Consider the following 17,382-nt stretch of genomic DNA (forward strand, 5'->3'; position numbering starts at 1 on the left):
ACCAAGTGTTTTAGTATAACTACTAAAATTTACTAACTGGAATGTGAGTTCCATTTTTGTCTGCTTTGTTCACTGATGTACCTTGGTGTCTAGAACACCTCAATAATACTTAAACAGGTGAATTTATTCTAAATACACATCAAACCAAACTACTGACCAAAAAATTTTTCTCTTGCTATCTCAGTATGAGAATCCTGTGTCTCCTTCTATCTATTATATGCTGTCACACAGATATTATCACATAAAATTAGTCATTGTATGCTGATCAAGAGATAACAAACATACTGCTGCACCTACTTTGGCTGATAGCAGTTTCTGGAGATCTAAACCTAATCTCTCCCCTTAGTCTTATGTGTCTAAGGGGAGAGATTATATTATAGCTCTAATATAATGATAAGTAAAGATGATTCTATGAAGTGTTAGATGAATATATAAGTTTTAATATTGGAGCCCAATGATAATACCTAAGTGATCTTTATAAAACATAAAACTGATAATGTCACCTCACTATTTAAAGTTATTCAGCAGCTCTCCCAGTGCCACTTATCTAGTAGGAGTCAGAATTCCTGAATCTGAATCCTTCTCTGCTGCTTACTAGTTGTGTGACCTTGAGAAGGTTACTTCATCTTCCCAAACTTCAGTTTGATTTTTGTAAAAGAGCACTACCAATACCTCAGAGGGTTGTTTTAATACCTCAGAAGGTTGTTTTAAGGATTAAATTAGATAATACATGCAAAACATCAAGTAAGCAACTTTAAGCTTTATAACTGTTCTAGGTAGAGGAGGAAGTTCAAAGTCCTTACTATGCTAAATAAGCTCTTCTTAAACTTCTGCGACATTTGCCTTGCCCACACAAATGACGACATCTTCCTGGTCTATATCAACTTGCCAGACAGATTCCTAGCAACTGCCAGACAACTTTCTCTATTGTTATGATTCTCTCTGCCAAGAACTTTTGTTCTACAAAGTTTGAGGTTGTACCTTTGACAAATCATTGATAATCAGGTGTTCTCCACCAAACCTGCACTCTTGAAGAAGTATCCCCTCCCCTAACTTTTGGGGTCTAGCTCAAGCATCACACTTTCTTCTTCACACTTTCTTCTCTGAGAGACCATTCCGCTCAACCTCCAAGCTTAATTTGCCATTCACTACCTTTTCCCACAGTGTACTCTGGTTAATTCTAGAAAATCTTCTTCAATTAAAGTATATCTTTTTTTTCCTCTCTCTCTCTCTCTTTTCTTTTTTTTTTGAGATGGAGTCTCATTCTGTTGTCTAGGCTGGAGTGAAATGACACATCTCGGCTCATTGCAACCTCCTGGGCTTCACCATGTTGGCCAGGCTGGTCTTGAACTCTTGACCTCATGTGATCCACCATGCCCAGCCAAAGTATATATTTTCTAAGAACAGGGCCTGGGTCTCTCATCTATGAATATCCCAAGGAACCTACAATGTCTGGCACAATGCAGGAAGCTCAATAGTATTACTTGTAATGAATGTTTAATCCACTTGGTGTTTTTTAAACTTCTCACTAGAAATAATATAAAGAGGGAAGAGAAAATTTCCTCAGAATAGGCCCCAAAACAACCAAGTTCAAAAATAAAATTTCTTAAATTTTTGTCAGGTTTTATGTTTTTTTCCCTTAAGACTCATGGAGAAATTTCCATTATATTCCAGGACAGGTCTGCATTCATTTTAACATAGAATACCAACACCCTCCCAACTAAGTTAATTATTACTAGAGGAACATGCCTAAGAATATAGGAACATAGGAATAGAAGTAAGGTGCTGGCAGCACTAGAGAGATGTAAATCATGTGTAAATCATCAGATGAAGGAGAAGTACCTGCACCCTACTAACGAAAAATGTGCAGCTTAAACTAGCAGGAGAAACTTGTGGAAATATCTGTTCCCCAAAGAAAGAAACAGAAATTGGAATGAATAGAACAAGAGCATGAAAAGATATTTTAGGTAAACTCTAGAATTCACAAAGAAAATGTTCTCAAAATATGTATACGAACTGAGCTTTAGAGAATAAATGTGTCAGACTTTATTGAGGCAATACAAAGATAAAGGAGTTTCACCAATATCTAAACGTAAAGAGAAACCACATTTGCTGAAGTAGGTAACAGGAACATGGATATTTGTCTTATGTTAAGAGAGAATATGATCTGAAACAGATCTTCTATCCATTTAACTTCTTTGCAGGGTTCTCTAGAACTTTTTCATATACTTTCTCTCCTTCATTTTTAAAGATATCAGCACACTGCTTCTGAGGCTCAGTTTGGTACAGTTCCAAAGAGCTAAAATCTTTCTGATACACAGAAAGGTTTTCATCTGAAATTTTCTGTTTTTAAAGGTTATGAAAATGTCTCTAGGCTCCAAAGCAACAACACTAGAAAAACTGATTTTAATATACTACTAATCTAGGAGAAGAAAAAGCCCATTAATTCAGAATTTTGATATGCTTTTAAAAAGTCAACTTACTACCTTTTAAAATTAAAGTTCTTCAGATTAAATAGCCTACAGGAGAAATATTTTGAAATATATTCTAATTTAAGGGATGACAAACTTCTTCAGTAAAGGGTCAGAAGGTAAATATTTAGGTTTTGCATGCTAAGAGGCAAAACCCAGAATAAAATATGTAGGTCTCTGTTGGAACTACTTAATTCTGCTATTGCAACAGATTTTCATCGTCTTCAAATGTTACTGTTATTTGATTTCGTTTTCTCCAACCATTTTAAAAATGTAAAACCATCCTTGGCTTATGGGATACCCAAAAATAGATGGCAGGCCAGATACGGCCATGGGCCATAGTTTGCCAACCCCTATTCTAGTCTAAGATAGACATTAAAAGTTAACAACTCTACTGATGGTATTATTAAAAAATTCAATCCTATTTTCAATGAAGAATACACAAAAATAAATGGAAAGGAGGACTAAAACTGTATGCACAGTGTGAATCTAGTATTTGGGTGGAAGTATGTGTTTATGTATGTGTGCATGTACATATGTGCATGCAAATGTATCTATTCACATACATGGCATAAAAAACCCCAAAGGAATGATAAAAAAAAATGTTAATAAAATTAGTCAGGTGTGATGGCACCTGTAGTCCTAGCTACTTGGGAGGTTGAGGTGGGAGGATCACCTGAGCCCAGGATTTTGAGGCTGCGGTGAGCCATAACTGTGCCACTGCCTCTAGCCTGGGTGACAGACTGAGAACCTGTCTCAAAAAAAAAAAGAAAAAGAAAAAGAAAACTAAACAGAATAAGACAAAAATATTAACAATAAAATAAATGACTTTACTTTTTTTCTTTTAAGATGAAGTTTTTCACTCTTGCTGCCCAGGTTGGAGTGCAATGGTGTGATCTCAGCTCATCGCAACCTCCACCTCCCAGGTTCAAGTGATTCTCCTGCCTCAGCCTCCCAAGTAGCTGGGATTACAGGCATGTGCCACCATGCCTGGCTAATTTTGTACTTTTAGTAGAGATGGGGTTTCTTCATGTTGGTCAGGCTGGTCTCGAACTCCCAACCTCAGGTGATCTGCCCACCTCAGCCTCCTAAAGTGTTGGGATTACAGGCACGAGCCACTGTGCCCGGCCTACTTTCTCTTTTTATAAATGGTTTTATTGCTCAAATCTCCTATAATAAGTATATAATACTTTTAAAAATAGAAAAATGTTAAAACAGCAACAACAAAATATCCTGAATTTTTATCTGAATTTATGATTTAAAATACAGTCATGTGTGCCTATATTCCCACCTACTTGAGAGGCTGAGGCAGGAAGATCACTTGAGCCCAAGCATTCAAGACCAGAGTGGGCAACATGGCAAGACACCATCTCTTAAAAATAAAACAAATAAATAAAATAAAAATAAAGTCATGCTTTGTTTAATGATGGGGTATGTTCTGAGAAATGTCATTGTGTGAACATCACAGAGTGTACTTAACACAAACCTAAACGGTATAGCCTACTACACACCTAGGATTGCTCCTGAGCTACAAATCTGTACAGCATGTTACTGTTCCAAATATTATAGGCAACTGTAACACAAATGGCATTTGCATATATAAACATAGAAAAGGTACAGTAAATGTTCTGTTAGTTTCTGCCAGGAAAAAAAAAAAGGTTACAGTAAAAACACTATATACATATTTAAAATGGTACACCTATGTAGGGTACTTACCATGAAAGATTGGAAATTGCTTGGAAGATTGGAAATTGCACTGGGTGAGTCAGTGACTGTGAGTGGTGAGTGAATGTAGAGGCCTAGGACATTACTATACACTACCGTAGACTTCATAAACACTGTACACTTAGGTTGTACTCTATGTAAAAATTTTTCTTTCTTCAATAATAAATTAACCTTAGTTTACTGTAAATTTTTACTTCATAAACTTTAACTTTTGTAGTAACAGCATAAAATACATTATACAGCTGTATAAAAATATTTTCTTTATAATCTGTAAGCTTTTTTCTATTTTTAAATTAAAAAAAATTTTTTTAAACTTTTTAGCTAAAAACAAAGACACAAATACACACATTAACCTGAGCATACATAGGATCAAGATCATCAACATCACTGTCTTCTGCCTCTACATTTTGTGTTACTGGAAGATCTTTAGAGACAATAATACACATGGGGCTGTCATCTTCTTATGGTAACAATGCTTTCTTCTGGAATGCCTCCTAAAGGACCTGTGTGAACCTCTTTTACAGTTAACTTTTTAAAATTAGTGTAAGGGGCATACTTGAAAATAACAGTAAAAAGTATAGTAATTACATAAACCAGTGACATAGTTATCACCATTTATCAAGTATTAATATATTTATATAACTACATGCTATACTTTTACATGACTTGCAGTGCAGAGAGTCTGCTTGCACCAGCATCACCAAAAACCTGAGTAAATGCTTGGTTACAAGCTACCAAGTCACCAAGCATAGAAATTGTTCAGCTCCATTATCATCATAGGGGACCACCATTGTATGCAGTCCGTTGTTCACCAAAACATTGTTGTATGGCACATGACTGTACTAAATGCACACATACCTTTGAGGGTTCGCACCTGGTTCTGCTTGAGTACAGAGCTTAAATAGTGAGGTGATAAAGAACCACTGAAAAACAAAAAAGTAAACATGCTTAAAAAATTTTTATTTTACTTTCTTCCCCTAATTTTTGACAGGTTCTCACTCTGTCACCCAGGCTGGAGTGCAGTGGCATGATTTCAGCCCACTGCAGCCTTGACTTACTGAGCTCAGGTGATCCTCCCACCTTAGCCTCCTTAATAGCTGGTACCACAAGCATATGCCACCATGTCTGGCTAATTCTTGTATTTTTTTGGTAGAGAAGGGGTTTTACTATGTTAAAAAAAAAAAAAAAAAAAAGGGCGGGTGGTTTGCCCAAGCTGGTCTCAAACTCCTGGGCTCAACTGGTCTGCCCACCTTGGCTTCCTAAAGTGCTGGGATTACAGGGATGAGCCATTTGTGCTCAGCTATTTCACTTTTTATAGAACTTAGTCACAAATACAGCTAATTTGTACCATAAAAAACAAACTATTTTTACCTTGTTTTCTTTGCTAATACTACTGAGTTTAGAAAGTCTGCCAAAGCAGAAAGAGTATAGGAGCCAAAATTAAATCACAACTATTTGGATGTTCTTAGGCAAAATAATTAATCTCTTAGTTTTTTCATCTGTAAAATAGAAATAATTAAATCTCCCACATAGGCTATTGTGATAATTACATAACAATAATGCATTAAAGGGCTGGGCACAGTGGCTCATGGCTGTAATTCCAGCACTTTGGGAGGCAGAGGTGGGCAGATCACGAGGTCAGGAGTTCGAGACCAGACTGACCAACATGGTGAAACACCATCTCTACCAAAAATACAAAAATTAGCCGGGCGTAGTGGCACATGCCTGTAATCCCAGCTACTCAGGAAGCTGAGGCAGGAGAATCGCTTGAGCCCAGGAGGCAGAGGTTGCAGTGAGCTGAGATCAAGCCACTGCACTCCACCCTGGGTAACAGAGTGAGACTCCTGTCTTAAAAAAAAAAAGAAAAAAAATAATACTGCATTAAAAACGCCTGGAACAATAGATAATATATGATAGTTACTATTTGTTTTGTATTGGATGCTTAAGTTTGATATAATACTAATATAGGTATTACCACAGAAATAAAAGCATTTACCAGAACACATGGTTAAGGAACACTTGGTAATGACAGCAAACAGATATCTTCCTGATTTTATAAATAAATATCAAATTAAACTTTCTATATTCATGGAAACACATCAACAGTTCTTTTAATCCAGAAATTAAAACATTTTTGGGAAAAACTACTCTTTGGAATTTATGATAGTATAAAAAAATCTATTTGTTAATTAACTTCAACATTAGTTATTAAACATATCAACTCCCAAATAAGGATATAAAATCTGGTAACTTCTTTTCTAGGTTTCAATTCATAAAGATAAACCACACAGTTATTGTTTTTATAATGATCCATCTAATCTACAAACATGGTAAAGATGCTTAAAATCATAGTGACTGAACAGATTACCAATATTTCAACTTTAGTCTTCCCAGCTGTTTACTGTATTCCAGCTACAACCACTCCCTCTACAAGTTATCTAATAATACTTTAAGAATTCAAATTGGCCACTATATGAAACATTGACGACTGTTGCAGCTGGGAGTTCATTATAACTTTCTCTCCACTTTTTTGCATAGGTTTAAATATTTCCATTAATTACTTTATTAAAAATCTTTTAAAATTTTTCAAAACATTAGTTAGCAATTATAAACTACCCTTAAAAGTATTTTAACCAAATCTGGGATTTTCAATTCAAATGAAGGTATATAATAAATTGAAGAAGACTCTAAAGTCTTCTTTAGAAAAAGGAAACAAAAACCAGATTTAAGAAGGTCATTATTTTCAGATTTAACTTAAAATGAGGAAGCTAGAAGACCAATAGGGGTTGGTTACTGGGTTTGAAAACAAAGCCAAAGAAAATTATAAGCAAATACAGTACAATTATATTTACCAGAAAAAAATAAAAACAAACTTCAAAGCATTATTTTACTTGCCAAACATTTAAAAATTTTAGATTTGAACATACTTTACAAATATTATAAGTACTAAAAAAAATTAATATTGCAGACAATTAAAAAAATCTAACCTGTTTGTAACTGAAATCATATTACAACTTTCTTTAGGGATTACTTATACATATTCAGTACTGACTATATTTCCCAGAATGTACGTTCTCAACCAACCAATTTCCTGTTTTCTAGAAACACAAAGTAGACCTTAAGGAAAACTTCCTTAGGTTAATGTCTTATCCATAAATACTTCTTAAGAAAGAAAAAAATGTGAACACAGTGGCTCACGCCTGTAATCCCAGCACTTTGGGAAGCAAAGGTGGGAGGATCACTTGAGGTCAAGAATTACAGACCAGCCAGGCCAACATGGTGAAACCCTGTCTCTACTAAAAAGACAAAAATTAGCTGAGAGTGGTGGTGCGTGCCTGTAGTCCCAGCTACTAGGGAGGCTGAGGCAGAAGGATCACCTGAACCTGGAAGACGGAGGTTGCAGTGAGCTGAGATCTCGCTACTGCACTCCAGCCTGTGTGACAGAGTAAAACTCTGTCTCAAAAACAAACAAACCCAAAAAACTACATAAAACATAAATACTTCTTCATATAATAAAAAACAAAACCAAAATACCCTGGATGTTTAAATTTATTCATCTCACACAATGAAATCCTATAAATCACCACCAACAGTTATATGGAAGATCCTTACTTCTGTGGAGATGCTGAAGAAAAAGGCTGCTTCTTCAGTGCCTGTATAAGATTGGGTTTATATTCCGGATCAACACACCATAAGGAACCTTTTCCATTAACCTAGAATAAAATGCACAAGAATTACTAACTAGGAACTTTTATACATAGACAGTGTCTAAATGGTTTTAATAAACGTACGGGTAGAGGGAGGGAAATAATCTCTGGTACCTTTTGAGTATGAAACTAAGGTTGAAGTGTGCATTGTAGTCACTAAAAGTCACCCTATGATGTACAAAACTTCCTCTAACTTACAAGATTAGTGAGGTTCAAATGTTATTAGTTTCTGGTTTTCTATTATGCCTTTTCTATTTCAAAAACTCTTTCATAAAATTTCAATTACCTTTACAACTACATTAACAATTATTTAGATAAAAACAAAATTATAGCAGAATGGCAAAATGAAAGACTTCTCATTTACATTTTACCCTTAAAGTAAAACAATGCAGGTCACTTCACTGAATTGTAATGAGATTCAAATAAGTTGATTTATATGCAAGTGACAGATAGCTGCAAAATAGGTGACTATTAAGGGGCCATTCTGAAACTGGCATACATAAGGGTTAAATAATAGTATATTCCTACTCTTTTTTTACTTTCTGCAGAGAAGAGAATTTTGAAAAAAAAATCAACAAGAACAAAAATAAATTAATTCTGAATAAAAGGCAAAAGTTAGGTGGTAAAAAACAAGGGATACAATAAATTTAGGACAGAATAAAACCTTTTTGCTGTGAAAAGGTATAGCAATTGACTGTAAGGCAGTTTTTCACTATGCTAGTAATGTATAAATAGAAAAACCACAGGTGTCATATCACACTGTCATAAAGAAAGAAATGCACCGGATTATCAGGAGAAACATTTTTTCTGGTATTCAGCAGCAAGATATCACATTAACCATACTAAACAAGTATTTGACATTTTCTTTTTTTTTTTTTTTTCCAAGAAAGACAAGTTTTACAAATGTATTTTTGGATTAAATGATAAAACTTCTTAACTTAGCTATATGTTCAGTCACCTGCTCCAAATGATACATGTGTTTTGATGTCAGGGAAAAAAAATGTTAGCACCAGGCCAGGTGTGGTGGCTCAAGTCTGTAATCCTAGCACTTTGGGAAGCTGAGGCAGGCGATTGCTTGTGCTCAGGAGTTCAAGACCAGCATGAGCAACATAGCAAAACTCTGTCTCTACAAAAATACAAAAAATACCAGGTGTGGTGGTGCACGCCTGTAGTCTCAGCTACTCAGGGGGCTGAGGCCAGCCTAGGTGACAGTGAAACCTTGTCTCAAGAAAAAAAAAAAGAATTAAAATGTTAGCGCCCACAACATCTTTTGCCCCAAAGCCAATTCAATCTCATATAGAAAAGATATGCATGCATTACTTTTCAGACACAGACCAAGACAATTATTTTAATAATGCTAGCCATATTCTACCTTGGTAGAATTACACTTGAGAATCTCCAACAACTTCTTGGAGATTACACTCCGAGAAATTGTTTAGTTTAAGTCTACTTTTCAAATTCTGTTGTGAGGGGACTGAAAATTGTTTTGATCACAGTAGAGTTGCTATTTCTTTGAAATAGCAAATTGGAAGAATTGGTATTGAAAACTTGCAGTTTCAGGGCAGTTAAGCATCTTGAGTATGGTCTCAAATAACAGTCTGGTTTATGTTACCATGGCAGCACTTCCTTTCACTGTGTCTGTTCATGAACTATCAAGAACAAGAGATAAAACCTCTGTACTTGCTAATCTACATTTTAGAGTCTACAGCAAAAAGAAATTTATTTTAAACTAATTTTCCACTTAAAACCTTTGCTCCTATATTATTGGGCTTAGAGGACAGAATACAAATAATAAAAAGTTTTAGAAGTACTGTTCAAAACTAAATTTGCTTGAAACAAAATAGTCTTCTGTGCAATGGAAACAGGAAATAAGCATTCTCTCATTTTACTATTTTGCATTTTTAGAATTCTAAGGCTCCTGAACTTACTTGGTAGAGAACTGCTAAAGGTTTTGAAGAAATTATGAATATACTAAAAGGTGAACTTTAAAAAGACTTATCTTAACAGAAGTTGTAAAGACTAGATTGGGAGAAAAGGCAAAGTTCATTATTCCTAAGATGTTTTTATGTACTTGTGCCGTATATTTTAATACAGTTGCTCATGTTGTCTAATCCCAAAAAAGAAGGCAAAATGGCAAAGCCTAGATAACACTATAAAGTGGTAATGATTTTCAGTGGCTTTTAGAACCTCTGAGTTAAAAATAATTTAACTGATTAAAATTTTACCACACTAAAAAAAAATTTAATTCCATGTTTCCCAGCTAAAATCTCACAGTAATAATGTTTAAGTTGGGCTTTATAAAAAATTAGAAAAGTACATACAAGACTTGGATGTTAACTTTTTTTTTTTTTTTTTGAGACAGAGTCTTGCTCTGTCACCTAGGCTGGAGTGCAGTGGCGCAATCTCAGCTCGCTGCAACCTCCACCTCCCAGGTTCAAGCAATTCTCTTGCTTCAGCCTCAAAGGCAGCTGGGATTACAGGTGCGCACCACCATGCCAGGTTAATTTTTGTATTTTTAGTAGAGACGGGGTTTCACCATGTTGGTCAAGCTGATCTCGAACTCCTGACTCCAAGTAATCTACCCACCTCAGCCTCCCAAAGTGCTGGGATTACAGGAGTGAGCCACCACACCAGGCCAATATTTTTTATTTTTATTTTTGTTTTTTAAATCTGAGACAGAGTCTTGCTCTGTCACCCAGGCTGGAATGCAGTGGCACGATCTTGGCTCACTGCAACCTCTACCCCTGGGTTCAAGCAATTCTCATGTCTCAGCCTCCAAGAATGCTAGAATTATAGGTGTGTACCATTGTGCCCAGACAGATGTTGACATTTAAAACATAAAACCTGGCCGGGCGCGGTGGCTCAAGCCTGTAATTCCAGCACTTTGGGAGGCCGAGGCGGGTGGATCACGAGGTCAAGAGATCGAGACCATACTGGTCAACAAGGTGAAACCTCGTCTCTACTAAAAATACAAAAATTAGCTGGGCACGATGGTGCGTGCCTGTAGTCCCAGCTACTTGGGAGGCTGAGGCAGGAGAATTGCTTGAACCCAGGAGGCGGAGGTTGCGGTGAGCCGAGATCGTGCCATTGCACTCCAGTCTGGGCAACAACAGCGAAACTCCGTCTCAAAAAAAAAAAAACCATAAAACCCAAACCAAAGCAATCTGAACCAAAACAAAAGACAACCATATGTAACTTTAATAGATTTAAAATCCAGAGACAAATAAATACCAAACCAGGGTTGTTAGAGCTGTCTTTTCAGAGTAGTAAAAATGGTACAGATGATAGGGAGAAAAAAATCTAATCAGCAGCTATATCAGCTGGCTGAGTATCATTACCATTTCATAGTTTGATCTAGACCTTGCCATTCTGCCTTCTATTGGGATTATTGTCTCTAGATAACAGCCATTCATCAGAAAAGTGTTTCAAGGTTGCCATATCCAATTCTAACATTTAATGCAACTAAGTATAATTTCTTTAACTTCCACAGATTGGAAGGAATATACTGTCATTCTGTCATTGACCCAAGAAAGGTTTCATAAATTAAAAAAAAAAAAAAATTCACATGCATTCCCAAATCTATTGAACGTATCTCTTTCTGTCTAAATTTCATTTAGGCAAAATAGTCTACTGATTTTTATGAAGATGATTTACAAGTTCCTTCTCTCCCACCCTGACTTGTGGTGATAGCTTGCTAATTTTTATGCCAATATAATAGAATTTCTATATTTATTCTTATTTATTATAAGATGATTTCCCTCTTTTTCTTCATCAAATTCTACCTGTACTCTGGACTGCATCCTTGCCCATTCTCTAGCTCTTACTTCCTTAATTCCTTCCTTTCCCTGAACATATAAAACACTCAGGTTAATTACATTAAAAATGTATATATTTAAAAATTATGGACATGACCAATTCCCTTTTGAGCACTACCACAAATCATACCACTGAACATGTAATTTTGTATCTTTTACTAAAAATAAAACCAACGTGAATATTTTTATACACATCTTCTTGTGTGCAAGTATGGATGCTACTCTACGGGAGATATCAGTATATGATCTGCTAGGTCAAAGGACATGCACATTTCTAATTCTAATAACTACTGCCAGGGTACCCTAAAGAATGGTCATACTAATATACTCCTGTCAAATGATGTGAAACTATCAATATTTAATCATGTTCTCATCTGATTTATTATCAAATATTTAAAATTTTTGAATTCTAATAGATAAAAATGTTTTTTTTTGTTCTTTTAATTTGTATGTTCCATATACACAGTACTAGTAAGATGAATATCTTTATGTTTATTGCCCATTTGTATTTCCTCTTTTGTGGACTGCCTATTCATATACTTGCCCATTTTTCTATTAGATTCTCATTTTCTTATTGAATTATGAATTTCTTCTACATAGCAGTATACCGTTGATTGTAAACATCTCTTCTCAACTCCACATTTAATGACATGATGTCGGTAGCTTGAAATTGGCCATGATGGAAATATTTATAGCATGGAAATCTGCAAAAGCTAAACAGCCCATCCCTAGCCAGTTGTTAAACATTTATCAGCACAGCACTTATTATATATTCTGAATGCTAATCTTTTGGCTGCTACTTTCTCATCGACTTCTTAGCCAGTCATTTTCAAGAGTTCCACAACATTTGACACTGTTGGCCAGTCACATTTAAACTTAGCTTCCTTGGCTTCATTACACCACACTTTTCCTAGATTCATCCACTCAGAAGTGATGCTGATCAATTCCAAACTTAGAGCTTTAATCTCACTGCATCACCTCTATTCCTGTCTATATTTCTAAATACCTACTAGATTTTTATGTACCATCGTAAGTATAAACACAATAGTTCTAAAAGTATAAAAGAATTAAGTGACACAATTCAAGAATAAAATCAAATGATGAACCTTGGAAATTACATATTCAAAATTCCCAACACTAAAAAAAAATTCACATGAACTTCCAACCTCCTCCCTATTTCCAATTCCCTCATTACAAAAAAAATCTGATCTGGGTGCAGTGGTTCATGTCTATAATTCTGGCTGAGGTGGGAGGATTGCTTGAGCCCAAGAGTTCAAGATCAGCCTGGGGAAGATAGTGAGATCCTGCATCTCTACAAAAAAATTAAAATAAAAGCTGGTCATGATGGCGTGCACCTGTAGTCCTGGCTACTTAAGGGGATGAGGTGGGAGGACTGCTTAAACCCGGGAGGTCAAAGCTACAGTGAGCCACAATCACGCCACTGCTCTCCAGCCTGGGCAACAGAGCAAGACTCTGTCTCCCTCCCATTCTGGAGCACTGCCAAAAAAACATCCTTTCATTGGAAGATTATCAAGGTAATTTTTAAAAAGTATTTTACTGGCCAGGCGTGGTGGCTCACACTTGTAATCCCAGCACTTTGGAAGGCTGAGGCAGGTGGATCTGACTAGTTCAGTAGTGAGGTCAGTAGTTTGAGACCAGCCTGGCCAACATAGTAAATCCCTGTCTCTACTAAAAATAGAAAAAATTAGCCAGGTGTGGTGGCAGGCATCTGTAATCCCAGCTACTCAGGAGGCTGAGGAAGGAGAATCGGTTGAAACTGGGATGTGGAGGTTGCAGTGAGCCGAGACCCAGCCTGGGCAACAGTGTGAAACTCCATCTCAAAAAAAATAATAATATTTTACTGTAAATGTATTTTTTCCTCAGATATTTTATGTACAGAAATCATTTTTATCCAGTAGCATATTCTAAAATAGTCTTTGTAAAAAGAAAGAATAAGAATTTTAATCTAGTGGGAAATTGGATAGGTAGACCATATACTATCATTAGAATTTGGCTAGAAACATAAAGCTAGTATTTCAGGAGAAAACAGATTATAATCATCCTTAAAATGTAGGTCATTAAAGGCAGAGAGTTACGTTTAATATTGTGAAACACCAGACTTCTCCCATGAACCCATCTAGGAATTTTACACAGTGAACCTATTTAGTCATACTGCTATGGCTAGGCATGATGGCTCACACCTGTAATCCAAGCATTTTGGGAGGTCAAGGTGGGTGGTTTCACCATGTTGGCTAGGCTGGTCTCAAAACTGCTGACCTCAAACTTGAGATTTGTCTCTACTAAAAATACAAAACATTAGCCAGGCATAGTGTAGCAGGTGCCTGTAATCCAACTACTTGGGAGGCTGAGGCAGGAGAATCGCTAGAACCTGGGAGATGGAGGTTGTTGTGAGCTGAGATCGTGCCACTGTACTCTAGCCTGGGTGACAGAGTGAGACTCCATCTTAAACAAACAAACAAAAAAACAAACAAATACTCCCAAAAGTATATATACATATTACTAAATTTTATACATGTTAATTGAGTCTCACTGTGTATTAGGCTTGAGAGTACATGCTAGAGACACAAAAATGAAGAAATAGCTCCTATCCTCAAGAAAAATGTTCTAGCAAGAGGGCAAATTCCTACACAGTGAATGCTCTGGCTGTTTCTGAACCTCTGATTTGTTAGTCATAATATGATTTCTTCCTTTTCTTTTATTTTTGATCTATTGGTACAGCTTCTGATCAGCTTGTTTCCCTGGGTCTGATGATTACTGATAATAGTATACAGTCTGCAAACTAAATTGTGTTTTTGTTTATGGCTATATAATAGATGACATAATGGACCTCCCTGCTGAAAACAACTAAAGTTAATGAATAAACATTCAAAAAATATTTTTTTTTTTTTTTTTTTTTTTTTTTTGGGGACGGAGTTTCGCTCTTGTTACCCAGGCTGGAGTGCAATGGCGCGACCTCGGCTCACCGCAACCTCCGCCTCCTGGGTTCAGGCAATTCTCCTGCCTCAGCCTCCTGAGTAGCTGGGATTACAGGCACGTGCCACCATGCCCAGCTAATTTTTTTGTGTTTTTAGTAGAGACGGGGTTTCACCGTATTGACCAGGATGGTCTCGATCTCTTGACCTCGTGATCCACCCACCTCGGCCTCCCAAAGTGCTGGGATTACAGGCTTGAGCCACCACGCCTGGCCCAAAAAATATTTTTAATGGCATCACTGGACTTGCAGGAAACTGAGTAATCTAGAAGATCCAAAAATAAAGTGAAAGCACGAATTTTAAGATATCTGAAGCTGGCTGTAACCTTACAGGTATCTGCCAAAATATGATGAACTTGACCCTCCATTTTGACATCTTGTAGGACTGGAAGGACAAGAGATAACTCGAGAGCCAGCAAAGACAACAAATGTACACCTAAAAGATTCAGATATTGTAACTGTGATAAGGCAATATGAAATATTTCTTAAAGTTAAAAGGTAAGTTTAAATTAATCAAGAAGCACGATACTAAAAGCAAGGTGATTTGAAAAAGAACCAAAGAGAGCTACTAGAAATAAAAATATATAATTGAACTTAGAAATTCAATAGGTAAGGATAAAAGTATGTTAGACATAATTGAAGATGAAGGAGCCAGAAAATGGAACATACAAAACATACAGTGAAAAGGTTTACTATAATCTAACATGGTTCCTGATAATACAAAGAATTAGAAAAACAATAGCTAAAAATTTTCAGAAATTTTTGAAAAAAAAAGACAAGACATTACTACTAAGGGTAAGCCAATTATACTGACAGCTGATTATTCAAAAACAATGAGTCTAGGAATGTAAACACGCAAACTATTCTTCAAGAGCAACAGTGCAATAGAAGTAATTTTTGAACAAAAATGAAGAGCGTTTACTATCAAAAGACCCTTACTAAGGAAATTCTCAATGCATAAGAAATAGCAAACAATACTGGTAACTATGAGAGTAAATTTAAATGAAGACTAATGAAATACGTAATGTATAATGTTAAAAAGACAGAAAATAACATTACCAAAATAAGAGGAAAAATAATAGAATAAAGCGGGGATCAACTTCAAAGATGGCAAAAAGAAAGGAAGGCTAGGGAGATGATTTTCACTGTAGCAATATTTATAACAAAAAATTAGAAACCTAAATGTTCCTCCACATCACAATTAAAGAGAATTATGCATTAAGAACAACAAAGACACTGAGCTTTTAATCACTCCCCGCCTTCTCTCTTTCTGACACATACCTCTCCCCACTCCCTCCTCCCCCCTCTCCCCTCTTCCCTCTCCCTCTCCCTCTCCCTCTCCCTCTCCCTGTCCCTGCCCCTGTCCCTCTCCCTCTCCCTCTCCCTCTCCCTCTCCCTCTCTCTCACTAGGGCCTTGACCTCAGAGAACTCTTATATCCTCCTTAGTGGGAGAAGCAAATCTTTACACAACTGAGATACGTATGTTTTAAAGGTAACAAACAGAATGCTATAGAAACACAAGATGAGTACACAAAAGCAGGAAACGCTTAAGAGGTGACTTCTGAGCTGGGCTTTGAGGAAATGTTACCTCAACTGATAGCGAATTACGAAGATGCAGTGTAGACAGAGGAACTAAATAAGCAAGGACTATTTATAGTATACTGGAATAGCAAGTAGTCTCATGGGGATAGATCATGAAGTAGTGAAGAAAAAAAGCTGCAAAGACAGGCAGAGGCCAAACTGGGGAGGGTCTTGAAAAACGTACTAACAAGTCAGGCTTTTATTCAGTATGTCATATTACCAAAGGTTACTAGTTACAAAAACTGAAGTAAAAATGAGGCTCAGAGAGTCTACCTTTAACAAGTTACACATCTATCTGGGTCTAGGAATATACCTGAATCCAATCCTTCATGCTGACTTCTCAATTTATATAATAGTTCAGTTTGATAAGAAATCAGGGAACACCTGAACTAAAGCCAATGTTATGGTAGAAACTACAAGAAATGGCCAGAATCAAAAAGCGACTTGTAGGTATTTGTAGGTGCTAGTAGATACTGTTTTTTCTAGAGTCTAACCTGTGACTTTGACAGGCTTTGTAGACCAAGATCAAGTAATACCACCTATCTCATTTTTCTGGTTAAAAAATAAGGAAGTTCATCATGATAATATCTAAATTCCTTTCAAATTTGACATTCAAATAACTTAGGCATTGCAAAGGGCAGGTACTCAAGATGACCCAGATTTCTAGCTGAGAATCCTAGATAGATCCTTGGAGAAGAGAGAGGAATAAAGTCCGATTTTGGACACACTGAATTTGAGATACCTCCAGATCTAATTTAGTTGCAAATGTAGGTCTGGACTTTAGGAGAAAGATCTAGAAGTCATCAGATTATAGATGACATATGAAGCCATGGGAATGAACGAGATTATTCAAGAAAACACTACATCAACAAAAAAGACAAAATAGTGAACACTAAAGTTTAATTGGCGAGGGGCAAAAGAAAAAGATGAAGAGTCCACGCAGGTAAACAAATAGTTAAGCATAGTGTTACAAAAATCAAGGAAAAGACGAATTCCCAGAGCTAATCATATCATATAATGAAGTTTTAGGGTGAATAATACAGAAAATTAGCCAGTGGATTTAGACATAAGGGGGACAGTGATTATCAAGT

At 36.2% G+C, this 17,382-nt stretch overlaps 1 protein-coding gene across 3 annotated transcripts in view; it reads right to left on the reverse strand.

The window, feature by feature from the left end:
- Positions 1–17,382, reverse strand: part of FOXN2 (forkhead box N2) — a 69,087-nt gene that overhangs the window by 11,737 nt on the left and 39,968 nt on the right. For all 3 annotated transcript variants that reach the window (XM_032292176.1, XM_032292177.1, XM_032292178.1), the window contains 2 exons: positions 7,809–7,909; positions 5,055–5,119 (listed from right to left, as the gene is read on the reverse strand). In XM_032292176.1, coding sequence (XP_032148067.1) covers positions 5,055–5,119; positions 7,809–7,909 — 166 coding nt within the window. The remainder of the gene's footprint in view (positions 1–5,054; positions 5,120–7,808; positions 7,910–17,382) is intronic.

The sequence above is a fragment of the Sapajus apella genome, unplaced genomic scaffold, assembly GCF_009761245.1.
Source record: "Sapajus apella isolate SASKATOON/1434 unplaced genomic scaffold, GSC_monkey_1.0 scaffold26, whole genome shotgun sequence".
Lineage (NCBI taxonomy): Eukaryota > Metazoa > Chordata > Mammalia > Primates > Cebidae > Sapajus > Sapajus apella.